This window comes from Carcharhinus amblyrhynchos, chromosome 15, assembly GCF_965287045.1.
Source record: "Carcharhinus amblyrhynchos chromosome 15, sCarAmb.v2.hapA, whole genome shotgun sequence".
NCBI classification, from domain to species: Eukaryota; Metazoa; Chordata; class Chondrichthyes; order Carcharhiniformes; family Carcharhinidae; genus Carcharhinus; species Carcharhinus amblyrhynchos.
The window spans coordinates 14672041-14687212 of NC_137338.1; the positions used below are offsets into that span (position 1 = coordinate 14672041).

At 37.9% G+C, this 15172-nt stretch overlaps 1 protein-coding gene across 1 annotated transcript in view; it reads right to left on the reverse strand.

Annotated features, from left to right (window-relative positions):
* Positions 1-2180: 2180 nt before the first annotated feature.
* Positions 2181-15172, reverse strand: part of gsk3ba (glycogen synthase kinase 3 beta, genome duplicate a) — a 144069-nt gene continuing 131077 nt past the window's right edge. The window contains exon 11 of the mRNA XM_080203444.1: positions 2181-6577. Coding sequence (XP_080059570.1) covers positions 6507-6577 — 71 coding nt within the window. The 3' untranslated portion in view covers positions 2181-6506. The remainder of the gene's footprint in view (positions 6578-15172) is intronic.

Here is a 15172-nt window from a genome sequence, read left to right on the forward strand (position 1 = left end):
ACTTAATCTCCCTCATTTTAAAGCCCACTTTTTCAATAAAGGGAGCAGTCATCTCTCCTTCCCAACTTGCACCACAATCAGCATCTGCTCCACTTCTTTCTGTAATACTTCCTGGGATTTTTTTTTTAAAACTTTAAAATCACAACGTAAATGCAAGTTATTGTGATGCCAATGATGGATTAACCCACTCTGGGTTATAGTCATCACCTGGCAATTTGGGAAATATAAGATGGACTTCACCCATGACGAAGGGGTCTAACTTCCTCCAATAAACAAGGACTCACCCTAGCGCTCAACTTCCATCTAGCGGATTCTTGGAGATTGAAGTTCACTCCACACAGAACTGTGGATGTACAAATGCTTCTCACCATTCTATGGTGTATTATAAGCATGCCATCACTTAGGATTGCAGCTAACAAGAAAGGTAACAGAGATAAGCAGTTGTGAATGCTGCCCTGGATGCCAGTAACCCACTTAATCACCTTACAGTACATATATTCCATAATATTGATTGGGAAAATGAGGACAACATTCAATTTTAATGAATTTTTTTTTGAATATTAGCTTAATCTGGCAGTGGGCAATATTAATGCATGCAATTTTTTTTCAACAGTGTTTTATATCCTTCATTACATGAATATATATTTAAATATTTTAATACTTTGGTTAGGTAAGCTTCAGAATTAGCTAAGTGCTGTTTTCCGAGAGTCCGCAAAAGACAATCTCAAGAATCTTTACAGTTTTAATACTGGATCCACTGCTAAAATAATACTTATTCAAATAACATATAAATATATGGAGGGCATAAAACTATGAGACGATACAAAAGGAAAACCATGTAGGGTGTGACTAAAAAAAAACTTCCCAAAGCAAAATCTCCCTCATATTTTGAAAGTTATATTATCCAAGTCACATGGAGTGTTTCGTAAATAAAATAACTGCATCTAAAAAGTTCACAGTTAACCTGCTCCCGAGTTTTGCTGTCAGCATTGAAAACGTACTTCACACAGGTTTGCTTTTCTTTTTAGAATTAAAAAAAATTAATGATCTTACCAGATTCGACTGCTGGGAGTCCAAATATGTAGTATTGATGCACAAAATACAAATGCATTTTACTTTTTCTTTCATGACACTGGAACGGGTATTTTTCAGACCATTATTTCAATTTAGGTATAATTTTATTGTTTTAAGCCAAGTAACACTTTGAGGAAACAAGAACAGCAGCAATTTCTATTATTTTCTCTGGTAGCTCACTTGTGTATGTATTCATATACAACCATATATTTTGCAGTTCAGCTTCACATTGGTTAACCAGTCAGATGCAAGTAATCACAGCTCCGTCTGAATGTACAGTGTAAATAAAAATTGAGGAACGTGAGATTAAATCCAAAATGATTGTTTTAATAAATTGGTTCATCTTGAATACTTCTGAAGAAAATGCAACTGACGCCTTGGTGTTTGCCGAGGTCGCTTTATAATATTTTTATTACTAATCACTGTTTTTACTGCCAGCAAGCCAAATTTTAACAACAAAATTAAAGAAACCAACTTGAGATTTGAGAAATGCAAGTTTAATTTGTATTCACTACTAGGGCTTCTAAGGTTGGCTCAGAACATATTTTTAAATGGGGCAGAGGATGTTGGAAAGAGCAAAGAAATACTTTATATAGGAACACTGAAGTGCCAGTGAGTGTTGAGCAGTGAACTCAGCAGTTCATACATGCTGTAAATTGTCAAATCTGCAATGTACAGTTGGTTTTGCTGCCTTCTGATACATTGACCAGTTATAGTGAGAATTTGGACTAATGACCAAACTGATCATGAAAACAGAATTTTACTTTAGCCTCTCTAAAGCTTACCATCACTCTTTGGAGGTTTAAGCCATTCAGTTGAGTGTCTTAATATCCATAAACATGGGTTATTTATATTGAAATACAATATTTTGATAATTTTTCCGCACAGTAGTTCTTTACTAGTGATTAAACTATACTTTTGCACATGTATTTAATTCATAAAATGCTACAGTCAAGACATTTTATTAAATACACAAAAGGCAGACTATATTGCAAACCTACATTATAGGTTAAATCCAGTGAAAGAATTAACCACTTTTACTTGATCAAAATCAACTGCACATTAAAAAGGAAGACTTACAAAATTAGACAGGAAGGGACTATGAATTGTTTGTGGCCTATCCTACTGTTTATTTAATGCAAATTACAGTACCAGGTAATCTATTCGGAACCGAGTCACACAGAACGAATTGTATTTACAGGGATAAACATCAAGCATACTTCACAAAAATTTATATTAAAATGAAATAAAAATTCAGTCACAAACAGAAGCATTCAAGTAATAATGTTAAACAGGTCTTTTTTTTGTTTTTTGTTTTTTTAAAACCAAGACAGTTCACAAGTGATGCAATGGTTGTATATTATCCACAGTCCTTTTTTTTGACAAGAGAGGTGGTCACGCTTTTGTATACAGGCTGTGATAAGCATAGCAAAACATCTCTAATGCGGATTATACAGGCAAGCAGGTAGTCACACAAGTAAATTACCACGTTTAACCCTTTGTGTACCAATTGCAAATTGCAACATAAAAACAAGGATGTAGGCAATGACTTCAACGTATCCCCTTAGACAGTTTCGAAGGTTTGGTTGATCTTTGCAGCAAAATCTTAACCATTCATTTCAATTCTGGAAATCAAATTGGGCAGACAGCAATTGGAGACACTCCCAAACCACACACCCCCTCCCAAAAAGAAGTTCAAACCAGGAGAAATTTGGATCAAAGTTATGCTACTGTCACTAAACCGTATCACTGTGAGGCCACTTGCTACAGCTCACACCTACTTTGCACTCCTGGTATATCATTTGGACCTTCTCAGGACCAGGGAACTGGAAGAGGAATGGCACCAAATAGCACTTTCATTAAAAAACAAATCAAAGCACTGAAACTTCATTACAGCCACTGCAGTACAAATAGGCTGGGCTTGAATTTAATTATACTGGCTGGCAACATGCTAGTGGATGGCTATCTTTTTGATTTTCTGCTAAATCAATAGCTACATTTCTGAATCTCAGTCTCAGGAAGCTGACTGAAATGTCGTAGCTGCTTATCTTTTCCTCCATTCCCTTGAGGAATCTGGAGGGTACTGTGAGTCAGTGTTTGCGATATTTATACAAATGGTCTAATAAAGACCACCCCAACCAAACTCAATTCACATTGCTAATTAACTCATTCACTACCCGCTGCCACTATCATCATTACTGCAGCCCACATCTTGAATAATCCCCTTCAGAATGCTCTCAAGATCAGGGGGCTGAAGTGACAATTTTATAGTGAATAAGCCTTTCTTTTGTAACAATAAAACACACAAAAATGAGGAATATTTATTGTGCATACTAAAAAATAAAGCCTAAAATACATACTACCTGTTTGAATATTAATTTCCATATTGTAATAAAATATTTTTGTGATGGTCACTATTAAAGAATAGCTCACACCAAAAAAAACTGTACAAACCAATTCTAGATGGTTCTTTTACAACTTGGGAATCTCTTAGGTTGTCCAAAGAGCTTGAAATTGCATATGGCCACCTATTAGTCTAGGGCGTAATGTCAATAACCAGGTCGACTCACTTTGTCCTGAGGAACCCAGCAACTGGCAGGAATCAGCTTCACACTGCAACTTCTGCTCATTCTGGATAAGCCTAATTTAACATATGTCCAAAATCTTTTCCCCCCCCATAGATTCTGTAGCTCAAACTGGTAGAATGTTTAAGAGCAGGCCATGAAAACGTGCTGCCTACAGTATCAGATTTTAAATACAACTTTAAGCCACCTCTTCTTGATTTTCCCCTTAGAGAACATTCATATCGAACTCTGAGGCTCAAAAAAAAGTTCCCTTTCATCAGATCACTTCCCCCCTCCCCCTTTACTCAAACTCTCAAAAGTGAAAGGCGAGCACTGCACTAGTCTAACTAATTTCTGAATAAATCTGTCTTTTCATTAAAGAAATGGTGACTTGAGGCCAGAGGCTGGTTCACAGCAGCAGCAGCAGCCTACATGCCGGTCAGAACGTTGCTAATCAGAAAAACACGTGGGGACAACATTACAACATTTGAAAGCTTTTCAAAAACAAAATACAAAAAAATAAGTTTTTAGATTCAGTTTCCAAATATTTCATTCTCCCATTGTTTTTAATGGGAGTGACAATGCAGGATCTCAAAAAAAGTTGACAGAAGTCCATCAGCCTATGGTATGGGGTTGCCAGAAAATACACAGATAATTGCCAGGCTGAGTTGTGATAAGGACAGGCTATAAAACTTCCAAACATTAAAAAAAAAGACAAAGTGATAGTGTACACTCCATTACAGGAATCAAGACTACATGCGCAGTCTAGACTCAGCTTTACTTGGAAATTCACTCACTGCTGATACACTGCAGATGCCAGTGCATATCTTGTTGCTTGTAATTAATATATACTGCAGCAGAGGTGCATTAAGGATGAGCAAACCATTCAGATTAAACTTGCCCTTTATTCCATTTTTGTCCAATGCCCACTTCCCCAATGCAGTATTTAGTGGCTTTTCCTCATTATATATCATTTTATAGATCTAGCTTACATGGATGCAAGAACAGCGACAAAAATATCACAAGTGTGGTATTTTAGCAAAAATAGTGCTAAGTCTGTTACAAAAACAGAAACCAAAAAAAGGGCAAAAGTTCAATGGACAAAATGAACTTGCTCCTTTAAAGGCACTAATCAAATCCTAACAGTTCTCTCATCCTTAGTACAAATTCACATGAAATTTTAGAAGCTGCAAATTAAAGCTACACTTCAGATAGGAAGCCATGTAATGGGACACTCCAGTGTTAACTCGGTGCACATAAGATAAAAGCATTTGGTAAAACAAAGTAATTAAAATCAAGATTTGCATTATAAAATGTCAAATAATTATATCATTTGTACATTAAAAATTTAAAGTCATCAGTTCATGCAGTACTAGTAGCAACTCTGCCAGGTTTACTTTCATTCCTAGTTTCATGTCCTACAGTAATTTTTTTTGGAGAGTAGAAGAGAGTTGGCATAGCACATAAGTGTTCAAATAGTTGGTTATACATGTATATAACAGACTAAAATTTGTATTGTAGCTTTCTTTTCAAATTAACTCTGCCAAAACAACTGGAAACAATTATTTTCCGTAGAACACTCCAGCCTCAAACTTGCCATAACCTGCTGAGAGCCCAAACATTTTAAATAACGAAATATGCAACTTTCGAAGTGTTCAACAATTCTGTACAACTGTTTTGTTCCAACTGCAGTGTGAATTTGATATAGCAATAAAAATAAAAATTCTCTATAGGACAGATGTCAACTTAAAAAGGTACATAAAGGGTTAAATATGAAAGAAATAGCAAATATACTTCAGTGAGGGACATTTTAAAAAAAAGTCAAACATTGGAAGCAAAGGCACTCCAAACTATATACTATACAGCGCTAAATTCCTTATTGTTACATTGTAGCCGCACCTATAGTACAGAATTGAAACTATATGGCTTTAAAAGCTCTCCTACAATTAACAAAATTTGCCCTGAATGTTTGTTGCTCTCATCAGTTCCCAGGTCCACATACTTTATGTACAAAACAATATGATTAAAACAGGGTGGGGGGGGGCAGGGGGGGAATAGTTTGGGTATTTGGGTGGGGTGGGGAAAAAAAAGACAGGATAATATTGAGGAAGTCTGAAATAATTAGGATAATTTTTACACTCCTTCAAGAACTCAAGATTGTATTTCAGTTGGTGTAGTTCAGCAATCTACTGGGACCCATGGATATATTGTGCACATGTAACATGGGTGTACGTGCTACACTGTTTCTGCGGTATCTTGCTTTAAATAAATGGGACCAGTGCAGAGTTGCACTGGGCCACACAAAAAAAAATCTTTAGCCCTGAAGTGTCAAATAATCAAGTGACTTAAAAGGTTCTGAAAATATTAAACTTCACTTCGATGCAGAGAAATTATGGTGACTTTGGAGTCTCTGGTCTCTCTTGCAGTGGTTGTTTCAGTGGATCTGTACCCTTGTCCGTATGTTGCTGGTACAGGTCCAGTATTGATAAAACCTAATACCTATAACTAACACAACTACTTTCTGACTCAGACTCTTAAGGAAAGATCTGATGGCAATGCTTCATGCCAAATCCAAACCCTGCACTACACCAGAGTGAAACACACCTCGGACTTTCATATTTTTGGATTGGGTGGGGGGGAGGAGATTTGAACACTATGGCAGATTTCAATAAAAGATTGTCAAGGGAGGAGTGTAACATTGCTCCACATTCCTTTTCAATCCCTCTTCAATGAGTAAATGATTGGTTTGTATTTATTTTGTGTATGTTTTTGAAACAAGATTAAATAAAATGAACACTAATGACGATTTTCATAGTTGACCAGCATTTTTGCAGCTGACTGGAAATTTGAGCCAGGGCCATCTCATCCTCAGGTCGAGTTGGATGCAGAGGCTGAAGCTGCATTGGTAGACTGTCCACGGTCCACAGCAGCATTGGTATCTGGGAAAGAAAATGTATTTTAAAATTACATTCAAAACAATAGAGGGCTTACAACATTCATTTCTGAAATGTTATCCAACTATATCTTGATAGGAAAATACCAGCAAGTGCAACATTGTAAATATTAATACAGGAATTCAGTATAATCCTCTCTCTGCTGTCATTGCCAATAAGCTCTGATCTAAAGAATCTTTTTGTATCATACAAAAATTGCTGTAGAAAAATTTCCCAACCAAATCAGTCTTTAGCTTCTCTCAGTAGCTATTGGAATACTGAGTTTGTCAGAAAGCTGCTGAAGCTAATAGCTACTAAATTTGACAACTCAAAAAGTTAGCAAGGTCAATTCTAAATAAAAGCAGATAATGTTGGACAACTCAGCAAGACTGGCAGCATCTGTGGAGAGAAAACAGAGTTAACATTTTAAGTCCAATATGACACTCCGATGCTGCCATAATGGCTGAGTTTTCCTGGTGCTTTGTTTTTAATTTCAGATTTCCAACATATTACACTTTCATTTCAATTCTAAATAAAATTGGGAGACACAAGCAAGCACGCACTGGATGGCTAAAAAATGGACTGTGCATTTATACTGAGTAGAGGAAAATGACTGCTAAGGGGATAAAATACTGTAGCATCAAAAAGTTGGAGAGAAGCAATGTTTTCTTTAAAAAAGCAAAGTTTATTTATTAGTAACAAGTAAGGCTTACAATAACACTGCAATGAAGTTACTGTGAAATTCCCCTAGTTACTACACTCTGGAGCCAAATCACCTAACCAGCATTTCTTTCAGAATGTGGGGGGAAACGGGAGCACCCAGAGGAAACCCACGCAGACAAGGGGAGAACGTGCAAACTCCACACAGACAGTGACCTAAACTAGGAATCGAACCCGGGTCCCTGGTTCTGTAAGGCACCAGTGCTAACCACTGTGCCACCCTGAGATGACCCTGGCTATTCTAAAACACAGTAAGAAGTCTGACAACACCAGGTTTAAGTCCAACCGATTTATTTGATAGTAAACTCAACAAAAGGAAGAACTTGGGTTCTAATTTCATGAGACACATGTGGCTGAGGCATTTAGTGTGACAATCATAAAGCAAAATTTGACAAACTATACAAGATGATCACAAGAGGCAGGTTGTAAAGATGGTCTTAAAGGAGGGAAGACGTACAGAGTCAAAAGATTTGGGGAGTAAATTTCAGAGCTTATGGCCTATGCAGCTGAAGGCAAGGGCACCAATGGACAGAGGATTAAAATTGGGACGTGCAAGAGGCCAGAATTAGAAGCGCAAAGAGTTGGAAGGTTGTACTGCCGCAAATTATGGAAATAGGGAGTAATGAAACCACCGGAGGGATGTGAAGACAACGAAAATTTAAAAATTGAGGTAATGCTTAACCAGAAGCCCATGGAAACCAGAACAAAGTTGATTGCAGGAATGCAACTTTGTTCAAGTTAGGACACAGGCAGCTGAATTTTGGATGATCTCAATTTCAGAGGGTGGAACATAGAAATGAGGCGGGTGTGTGCTTTCACAGTCAAGTTTAAAAGCAACAAAGACATGAATGATGATTTCGCTGGACAAAAGTCAAACGATTTTACAGAGGTAGAAATAGGCAGTCATAAGCGATGGTCCTAATACATGTTTGGAAGCCTATCATGGGATCAAACATAACAACAAAGAACAATATGGTTTAGCCTCCCATCATTTGCCAGGGGGAGGGATAGAGTCAGTGCTTAGGAAATAAGAGTTTGTAGTGGGAACTGAGATGACGGTTAGGTCATCTTGATATTTAATTGGAGAAAATTTCTGCTCACTGAGCAGTGGATGTTAGACAAACAATCTGAAAACACAGAGTGAAGGGGTCAGGAGAGGTTGGCGGTGAGGTGGGGCTGGGTATTTGTCAGCATACAAGAGGAAGTGGTGTTGTGTTTTTGATGATATTGTCAAGGGGTAAAATTAAAATAATAAATAGAAGGGGACGAAGTATAGATCTTTGGGGAAGAGAAGCCAGCCTCTTGTTATGATTAGATAGTTAAGATTAGGACCAACAAGTGCAGCCCCGTCTAGCTAGACAGCAGCGGAGCGCCACTGAAGGAGGATTGCATGATCAATTGTGTCAAAGGCCTCAGACAAACTGAGAAGGTCGAGGAGCGATAGCTTACATTTTTTGTTACAATCACTTAGGATGTCGATAAGAATCATTTTAATACTGTGACTGGTAGACAAAAATAAGCACTTTCAGTTGTTGATGGCAAAACGATTAGGAAATAAGATCCAAGGTTTTGGGCAAGAGATGCAGGGAAGAATACAAGGAAGAACCTTTTAAAAGTAACGAATAATAATGGACTGGAACTCTCTGTCTAAAAGGGTGGTGGAAGCAGAGATAATTTAGGATTTCAAAAGGAAACTTGATGGTACCCGAAGGAAATAGACTATCGGAGCTATGGAGATAGGCCAAGGGAGTTGAATCAACTGAGTTACTCTGTAGAAGACTGGTACAGAGTCTTGATAGTTGAATACCTTCCTTCTGTGTGAAAAATAGTCAATAGCAGCAAATTAATAAATGTTAGGCCTTCATGGTGAAGATGGTTTAGGAACAAATCAAGAATATTCACAGAAAAAAAGAGGAAACATGAAGCATCCAAATACAGAGTTCATAGAATGACAAAGAAAAGAGAGGCTAAAATAACAAAATGAAACGGAGGCTTATTACAAATGCCAAGTACAGAATACAATTAAATTATGCAAAGTGAGGCAGATAGAGAAATTAAATGTCACAAAAATTAAGACAGGAAATTCAAGATTATCATGGAACAGGACGGAAAACAACGTAAAAATCTTTTACAAATATATAAAGTAAAAAGTATTAAACAAAATGGAGGGAGCAATTAAGGGAAAAAAAATGTTCGTGGAGACAAAACACATGACTTAGGTGCTGATTGAGCACTGTGCATCTCTTTTCAGAGAACAGGAAGTAGTTAATGTCGCAGTGGAAGAAGTGATAGGTAGAGGTATCAAATGAGATAAAAATAGAAATGGAGGTGCCAAATACACTGGTATCACTGTCCAGATGGGAGGCACCTTAGTTTCTGAGGGAAGTCAAAGTGAAGAAGCAGAACCTCTGACCACAATCTTTCAATCCTCCTTTACATGAAAGCAGTGCCACAGAACCAGCGGATTACAAATGAAAGCTAATCAGTTTAACATAGGTGGTGGAAAACCACTAGAGAGCATTATCAAAGACAAAATTAATTCTTTTTTTGGAGAAACAGGAGTTAAGGAAAAACCAGCATGGATTTGTTTAAAGGCAGGCAGTGCCCGACCAACTTGACTGAGTTCTTTGATGAAGTAGCAGAGGGCTAATGAAGACAGCGCGTTAGACATTGCATACTTTCAAAAAACTTTTGATAAAGTAATATGCATCAGGCTTATTTAGAAAATAGAAGGAAGTGGTATTAAAAATTAAAGCAATAATTTAGGTACAATATTGGTTAATGAATAGGAGCAGAGAGCAGTGATGACCAAATGTTTTTGTAATTGAGGGAAAGCTGCAAATAGGATGACCCAGGGGTCAGTATTAGGACCACTGATTTCTTGTTAAGTATAAAATCAATTAGACTTGAATATAAAGAGAGTATAATATTGGTAACATAGGCACTACAAAATCTGGCAACATATTAGGTGAGGAAGATACTAGCAGGGTGCAGGGAACATACAAAGACAGGTGAAATGGAAAGTCATGGCAGATTCAAGTTAATGTAATAAGTGTGAAGATGTGCCCTTCATGGGAATATAAATTTTTGAAGGGAATGCAGACAGCTTTGCTCAGGGTACTTAATCACAAATATTTGAAGGTGGCAGGTGGGGCAGCGCAGTGGCACAGTGCTTAGCACTGCTGCCTCACAGTGCCAGGGACCCGGGTTCGATTCCTGGCTTGGGTCACTATGTGTGCGAAATTTGCTCATTCTCCCTGTGTCTGCATGCATTTCCTCCAGGTGCTCCAATTTCCTCGCACAGTACAAAAGATATGCAGGTTAGGTGCACTGGCCATACTAAATTCTCCCTCAGTGTACCCGAACAGGTGCCGGAGTGTGGTGACTAGGGAATTTTCACAGTTACATCATTGCAGTGTTAATATAAGCCTACTTGTGACACTAATAAATTAACTTAAACTTCAGGAGACGTGCTAAAGTTTTTCAAATCACTACTTAGGCCTCAGTTAGAGCAGTGGATGTAATTCTGGGCACATAATAATATTATGGCTAGAGGGAAAGTTTACCAAGGATGGAGGACTACAGCTAAGTGGAGTGATTACAGAAGCTTGAATTGTTCTCAGGTTCATCCTACTTGCTCTGGCAAGCAGATCATAGATTTAAAATAAATCAGCAAAAAAAAAACTAGAGGGGAAATGAGTTTTTTTCTCAAAGCATTAGGATATAAAACAAGTATAACAGGAGCAGACTCCATAGAAATCTTCAAAAGGAACCGGGTGTGAACTTGAAAGAGGACTTTATTCTAGGTTAATCAGAAAATTGCTGCAGCTTTACACATTTAAAACATTCAATAATGCTATCTTTTAAATATCTAAGCTCTGGAATAAAAGCCACACTTCTGATAACATTACAAATCTATGCTGATGCTTTTATATTGGTTTTCCAACAGTTTTTGTAACGGGGTGTGGCAAATGTCTTGTACGAGTTTAACATCATCTTGTTTTTAGCTGCCCAAGACTGAAGAAATTAAAGCTTCTACAAATCTAAGAATTTTTCTTTTAAATAGTTTATCAACTTGACCTGCTGCTATTAATGGCTTGTAGGCCAATGCCCCTTTTCCCTTTTAGATATTTCATTTTGTTAGCATTTCCACAATTTTTCAAAATTCAGACCATTTTACATTGAACTGCATCTGAAATTTGAAGGGGAAATTATTCCCCAGTTGGATGTGCCTTTGTCCTTGCAATTAATGTTTTATGTAGGATTTTACCAAGTGCTTTTTGAAAATTCTTACCAATCTTACCACTTCCTCCAGGAATTATTTAATTCTTATAAAATCAGCCATTTAGAAATCTGTACTAACTGGCTCTCCTGCATTCCCTACATAAATAAAGCTTCAAATGAACATACAATAAATGAAAACTGCATCTTTACTGTAAAATTCTCAATATTATACAGGACAAGTGATAAGTTAGCTTCCTCTCACTTTACTGAATGGCTTGTGCTGCCTTTGGTAGAAAGAACAAGCAGGAAATATACAATAAACGAGTCAATTCTAAACAGCCTGCAGGAGCAAAAACAGCTGGGACACACGTGCAGGAATTGTTGCAAGGTAGGCTGAGAATGTGGTTAAAAAAGTCCATGGGATTCTTGGCTTTGTAAGTAAAGGCTTAAGCAAGAAAGGCATGAAGAAACTCAGGCTTAGTCTCTACCGTCCAATTCACCACAAAGTGAATGTGGTGGCATTAGAGGAGATGCAGAAAAGATTCACAAGAATGGTTCCATAGATGAATGACTTCAGTTAAGGGAGTTAAGGATAGTAACAAATTTAAAAATAATACTAAGATTAGTGGTAGGTCAGAAGAATGATGAAAAAAGTAATGAGGGTGGAATTACAAAGTATTAGAGATAGCTAGCTGGAAATATAAAAAGACAGTAAAAGAATTAAAAAGAAATGAGTAACTAAATTGAGGGTTGATCACTTAGGGGATGAGGTTGAGGAACTAATAATGCGAAACAAGGAAATGACAGTAGCATTGAACAATATTCCGTCACTGCCCTTTTCCCTTGTGGGGATGTCTAGAATTAGGAGGCAGAGTTTGAAAATTCGGGGTCTCCCACGTAAGATTGCGAAATCTTTCCTCTCCAAGGGCTGCTAGCTTGTGGAGTTTTCTTCTCTAGAGAGCAGTGAAAGCTGAATCATCGAATATATTGTTATAATCCAAATCAGAAATTCCAAGGTATTTTGAGAAGTCAACCAAGATGGTAAGTTTTGCACTTTGAACTTAACTAGGGTAAGCATAAGATGCTTCACTGCAGGTATGATTCAAATGACCCATTAGGGAGCTTTTATCAAACAAAGCTTATTTCAGAATACAGTAAACACAGAAAGGAAATTAGCAATAACTTTTACCAATTACAAACAAGAACAACCACCATGATATTATGTAAACCTCAACAACTAAATGCATTTTTTCAACACATCAAACCTCCTTATAAACATATACTTGTCTCAGATTTAGTCCAGAAAATAAGAATGCTCAGGTGATGGTGGATTTTCTATCACTGCAGCACTTGCTGAGAGTTGGTTCTTTGGATAGAGAATTGAAGCTCTGACTTCCCTGCTCTGCAGCTGCTAGCCCACCTCAAGGTAAAGATAGAATCACTGTTTGCATCTAGCTAGCAGGCAACTAACAGCAAATGTTTCATTCCAGAAAAGGCTGCTTCCAAATTAGCCACCAGAATTTCTACTACCAGGGAGGCACACAGAAACACTTCTCAGTTTGGATTCCACACACCTAACTAGCCAGCAAACATAACTTAAGAACGAAGAACAAAGAAAATTATAGCACAGGAACAGGCCCTTCGGCCCTCCAAACCTGCACTGACTATGCTGCCCATCCTAACTAAAACTCCCATATCCTTCTGGGGACCATATCCCTCTATTCCCACCTTATTCATGTATTTGTTAAGCCCTTTAAAAGGTACTACCGTAACCACTTCCACTACCTCCCCCCGGCAATGAGTTCCAGGCACCCACTACTCTGTGTGTAAAAAAATCTGCCTCATACAGCTCCTTTAAACCTTGCACCTCGCATTTTAAACCTTTGCCCCCTAGTAACTGACTCTTCCACCCTGGGAAAAAGCTTCTGACTATCCATTCTGTCCATGTCTCAATCTTGCAGACTTCTATCAGGTCTCCCCTCAACCTCCGTCACTCCAGTGAGAACAAACCAAGTTTCTCCAACCTCTCCTCATAGCTAATGCCCTCCATATCAGGCAACATCTGGTAAATCTTTTCTGTACCCTCTCCAAAGCCTCCACATCCTTCTGGTAGTGTGGCGACTAGAATTAAACACTATATTCCAAGTGCCTAACTAAGGTTCTATGAATCTGCAACATGACTTGCCAATTTTTAAACTCAATACGCCAGCTGATGAAGGCAAGCATACTGTATGCCTTCTTGACTACCTTCTCCATCTGCATTGCCACTTTGTGACCTGTGTACCTGTACACTCAGATCCCTTTGTCTATCAACAGGCAAAAAAGCAAGAACTTGGGAGAAAAAAAACACTGCCCCACCTGACCTGTCAATCAATCTTCCCCACATTTCAAAAAGGGTTATAAAGTCCCAGAGAATGCATTAGGCCCATATTAAAAATAAACAAGATCCCATTTAAACCAATGAAACAGCAATAAAAGGACTTCTAATCAGAAATGTTGGCAACAAGCTCAATGGAAAAAAAATTGCTTAGAAAATACATTCCTTAAAGGCACAGTACAGTCACAATATTTAAGGCCGAGTTAGATAGGTTTTTGATCAACAAGGGAGTTGCATGTTATGGGGCTTGGGCTGGGAATGGCAGGGAAGTGGAATTGATATCAGATAAGCCATGATCTTATTGAATTGTAGAACAGGCTCGGTAAGCCCATTACATGGAGAAAGTGGACTTTTTATTCTTAGAGAATGAAGGTTGAGATGAAATTTGATAGAGGTATTCAACACTGAAGGACCCAGAGTATGGAGAAATTGTTCACACTTGTGGTACAGGTTGAAAATTAGAAAACACCAATTTAAGTTGAATGGCAAAAGAACCTAAAGGAAAAACATGTTTAAGCTGCTGGAATGAATAGCTGAGAGAGTGGTGGCTACAGGTTCAAAATGCAGCTTTTAAAAGAAAAATTGGATAAGCACCTAAAGAGAAAGGATATGCAGGGCTACGGGATAACAGTTACTGGGAACAGCTGACTTGATCTTGCTGGCCACTAGCATGGACATGATAGTATCAAGTGTTTTTCATTAGTGTCACAAGTAGGCTTACATTAAGACTGCAATGAAGTCACTGTAAAAATCGCCTAGTTGCCACAATTCGACACTGTTCGGGTACACTGAAGGACAATTTAGCACAGTCAATGCAGCTAACCAGTAGGTTTTTGGACTGTGGGAGGAAATCGGACCATCTGCAAACACGGTGAGAACGTGCAAACTCCACACAGACAGTCACCCAAGGCTGGAATTGAACCCAGGACCCTGACGCTGTGAGGCAGCAGTGCTAACCACTGTGCCACTGTACCACCCTACTATAACTTCATAACCTTGGCATAAAAAAAGAACTGTGGACATTGACGATCTGAAATAAAAACAAAGTGCTGGGAAATCTCAGCAGGTCTGGTAGCATTTGTGTAAGAGTTTAACATTTCAACTCCAATCTTCTTTCCAGCAGTTTCTGCTTTTATTTCTTAATTTTGGGCATCATGTAAGCATCAGGAATTCTAGTGCAGAGCTTTACAAATAAGCAGAACTGAAACTGAAATATTTCTCGACCGGTCCTGATGCAAGTGAGAACGATGTTTTTAACTAAATTTAACAGCGAATAGAAA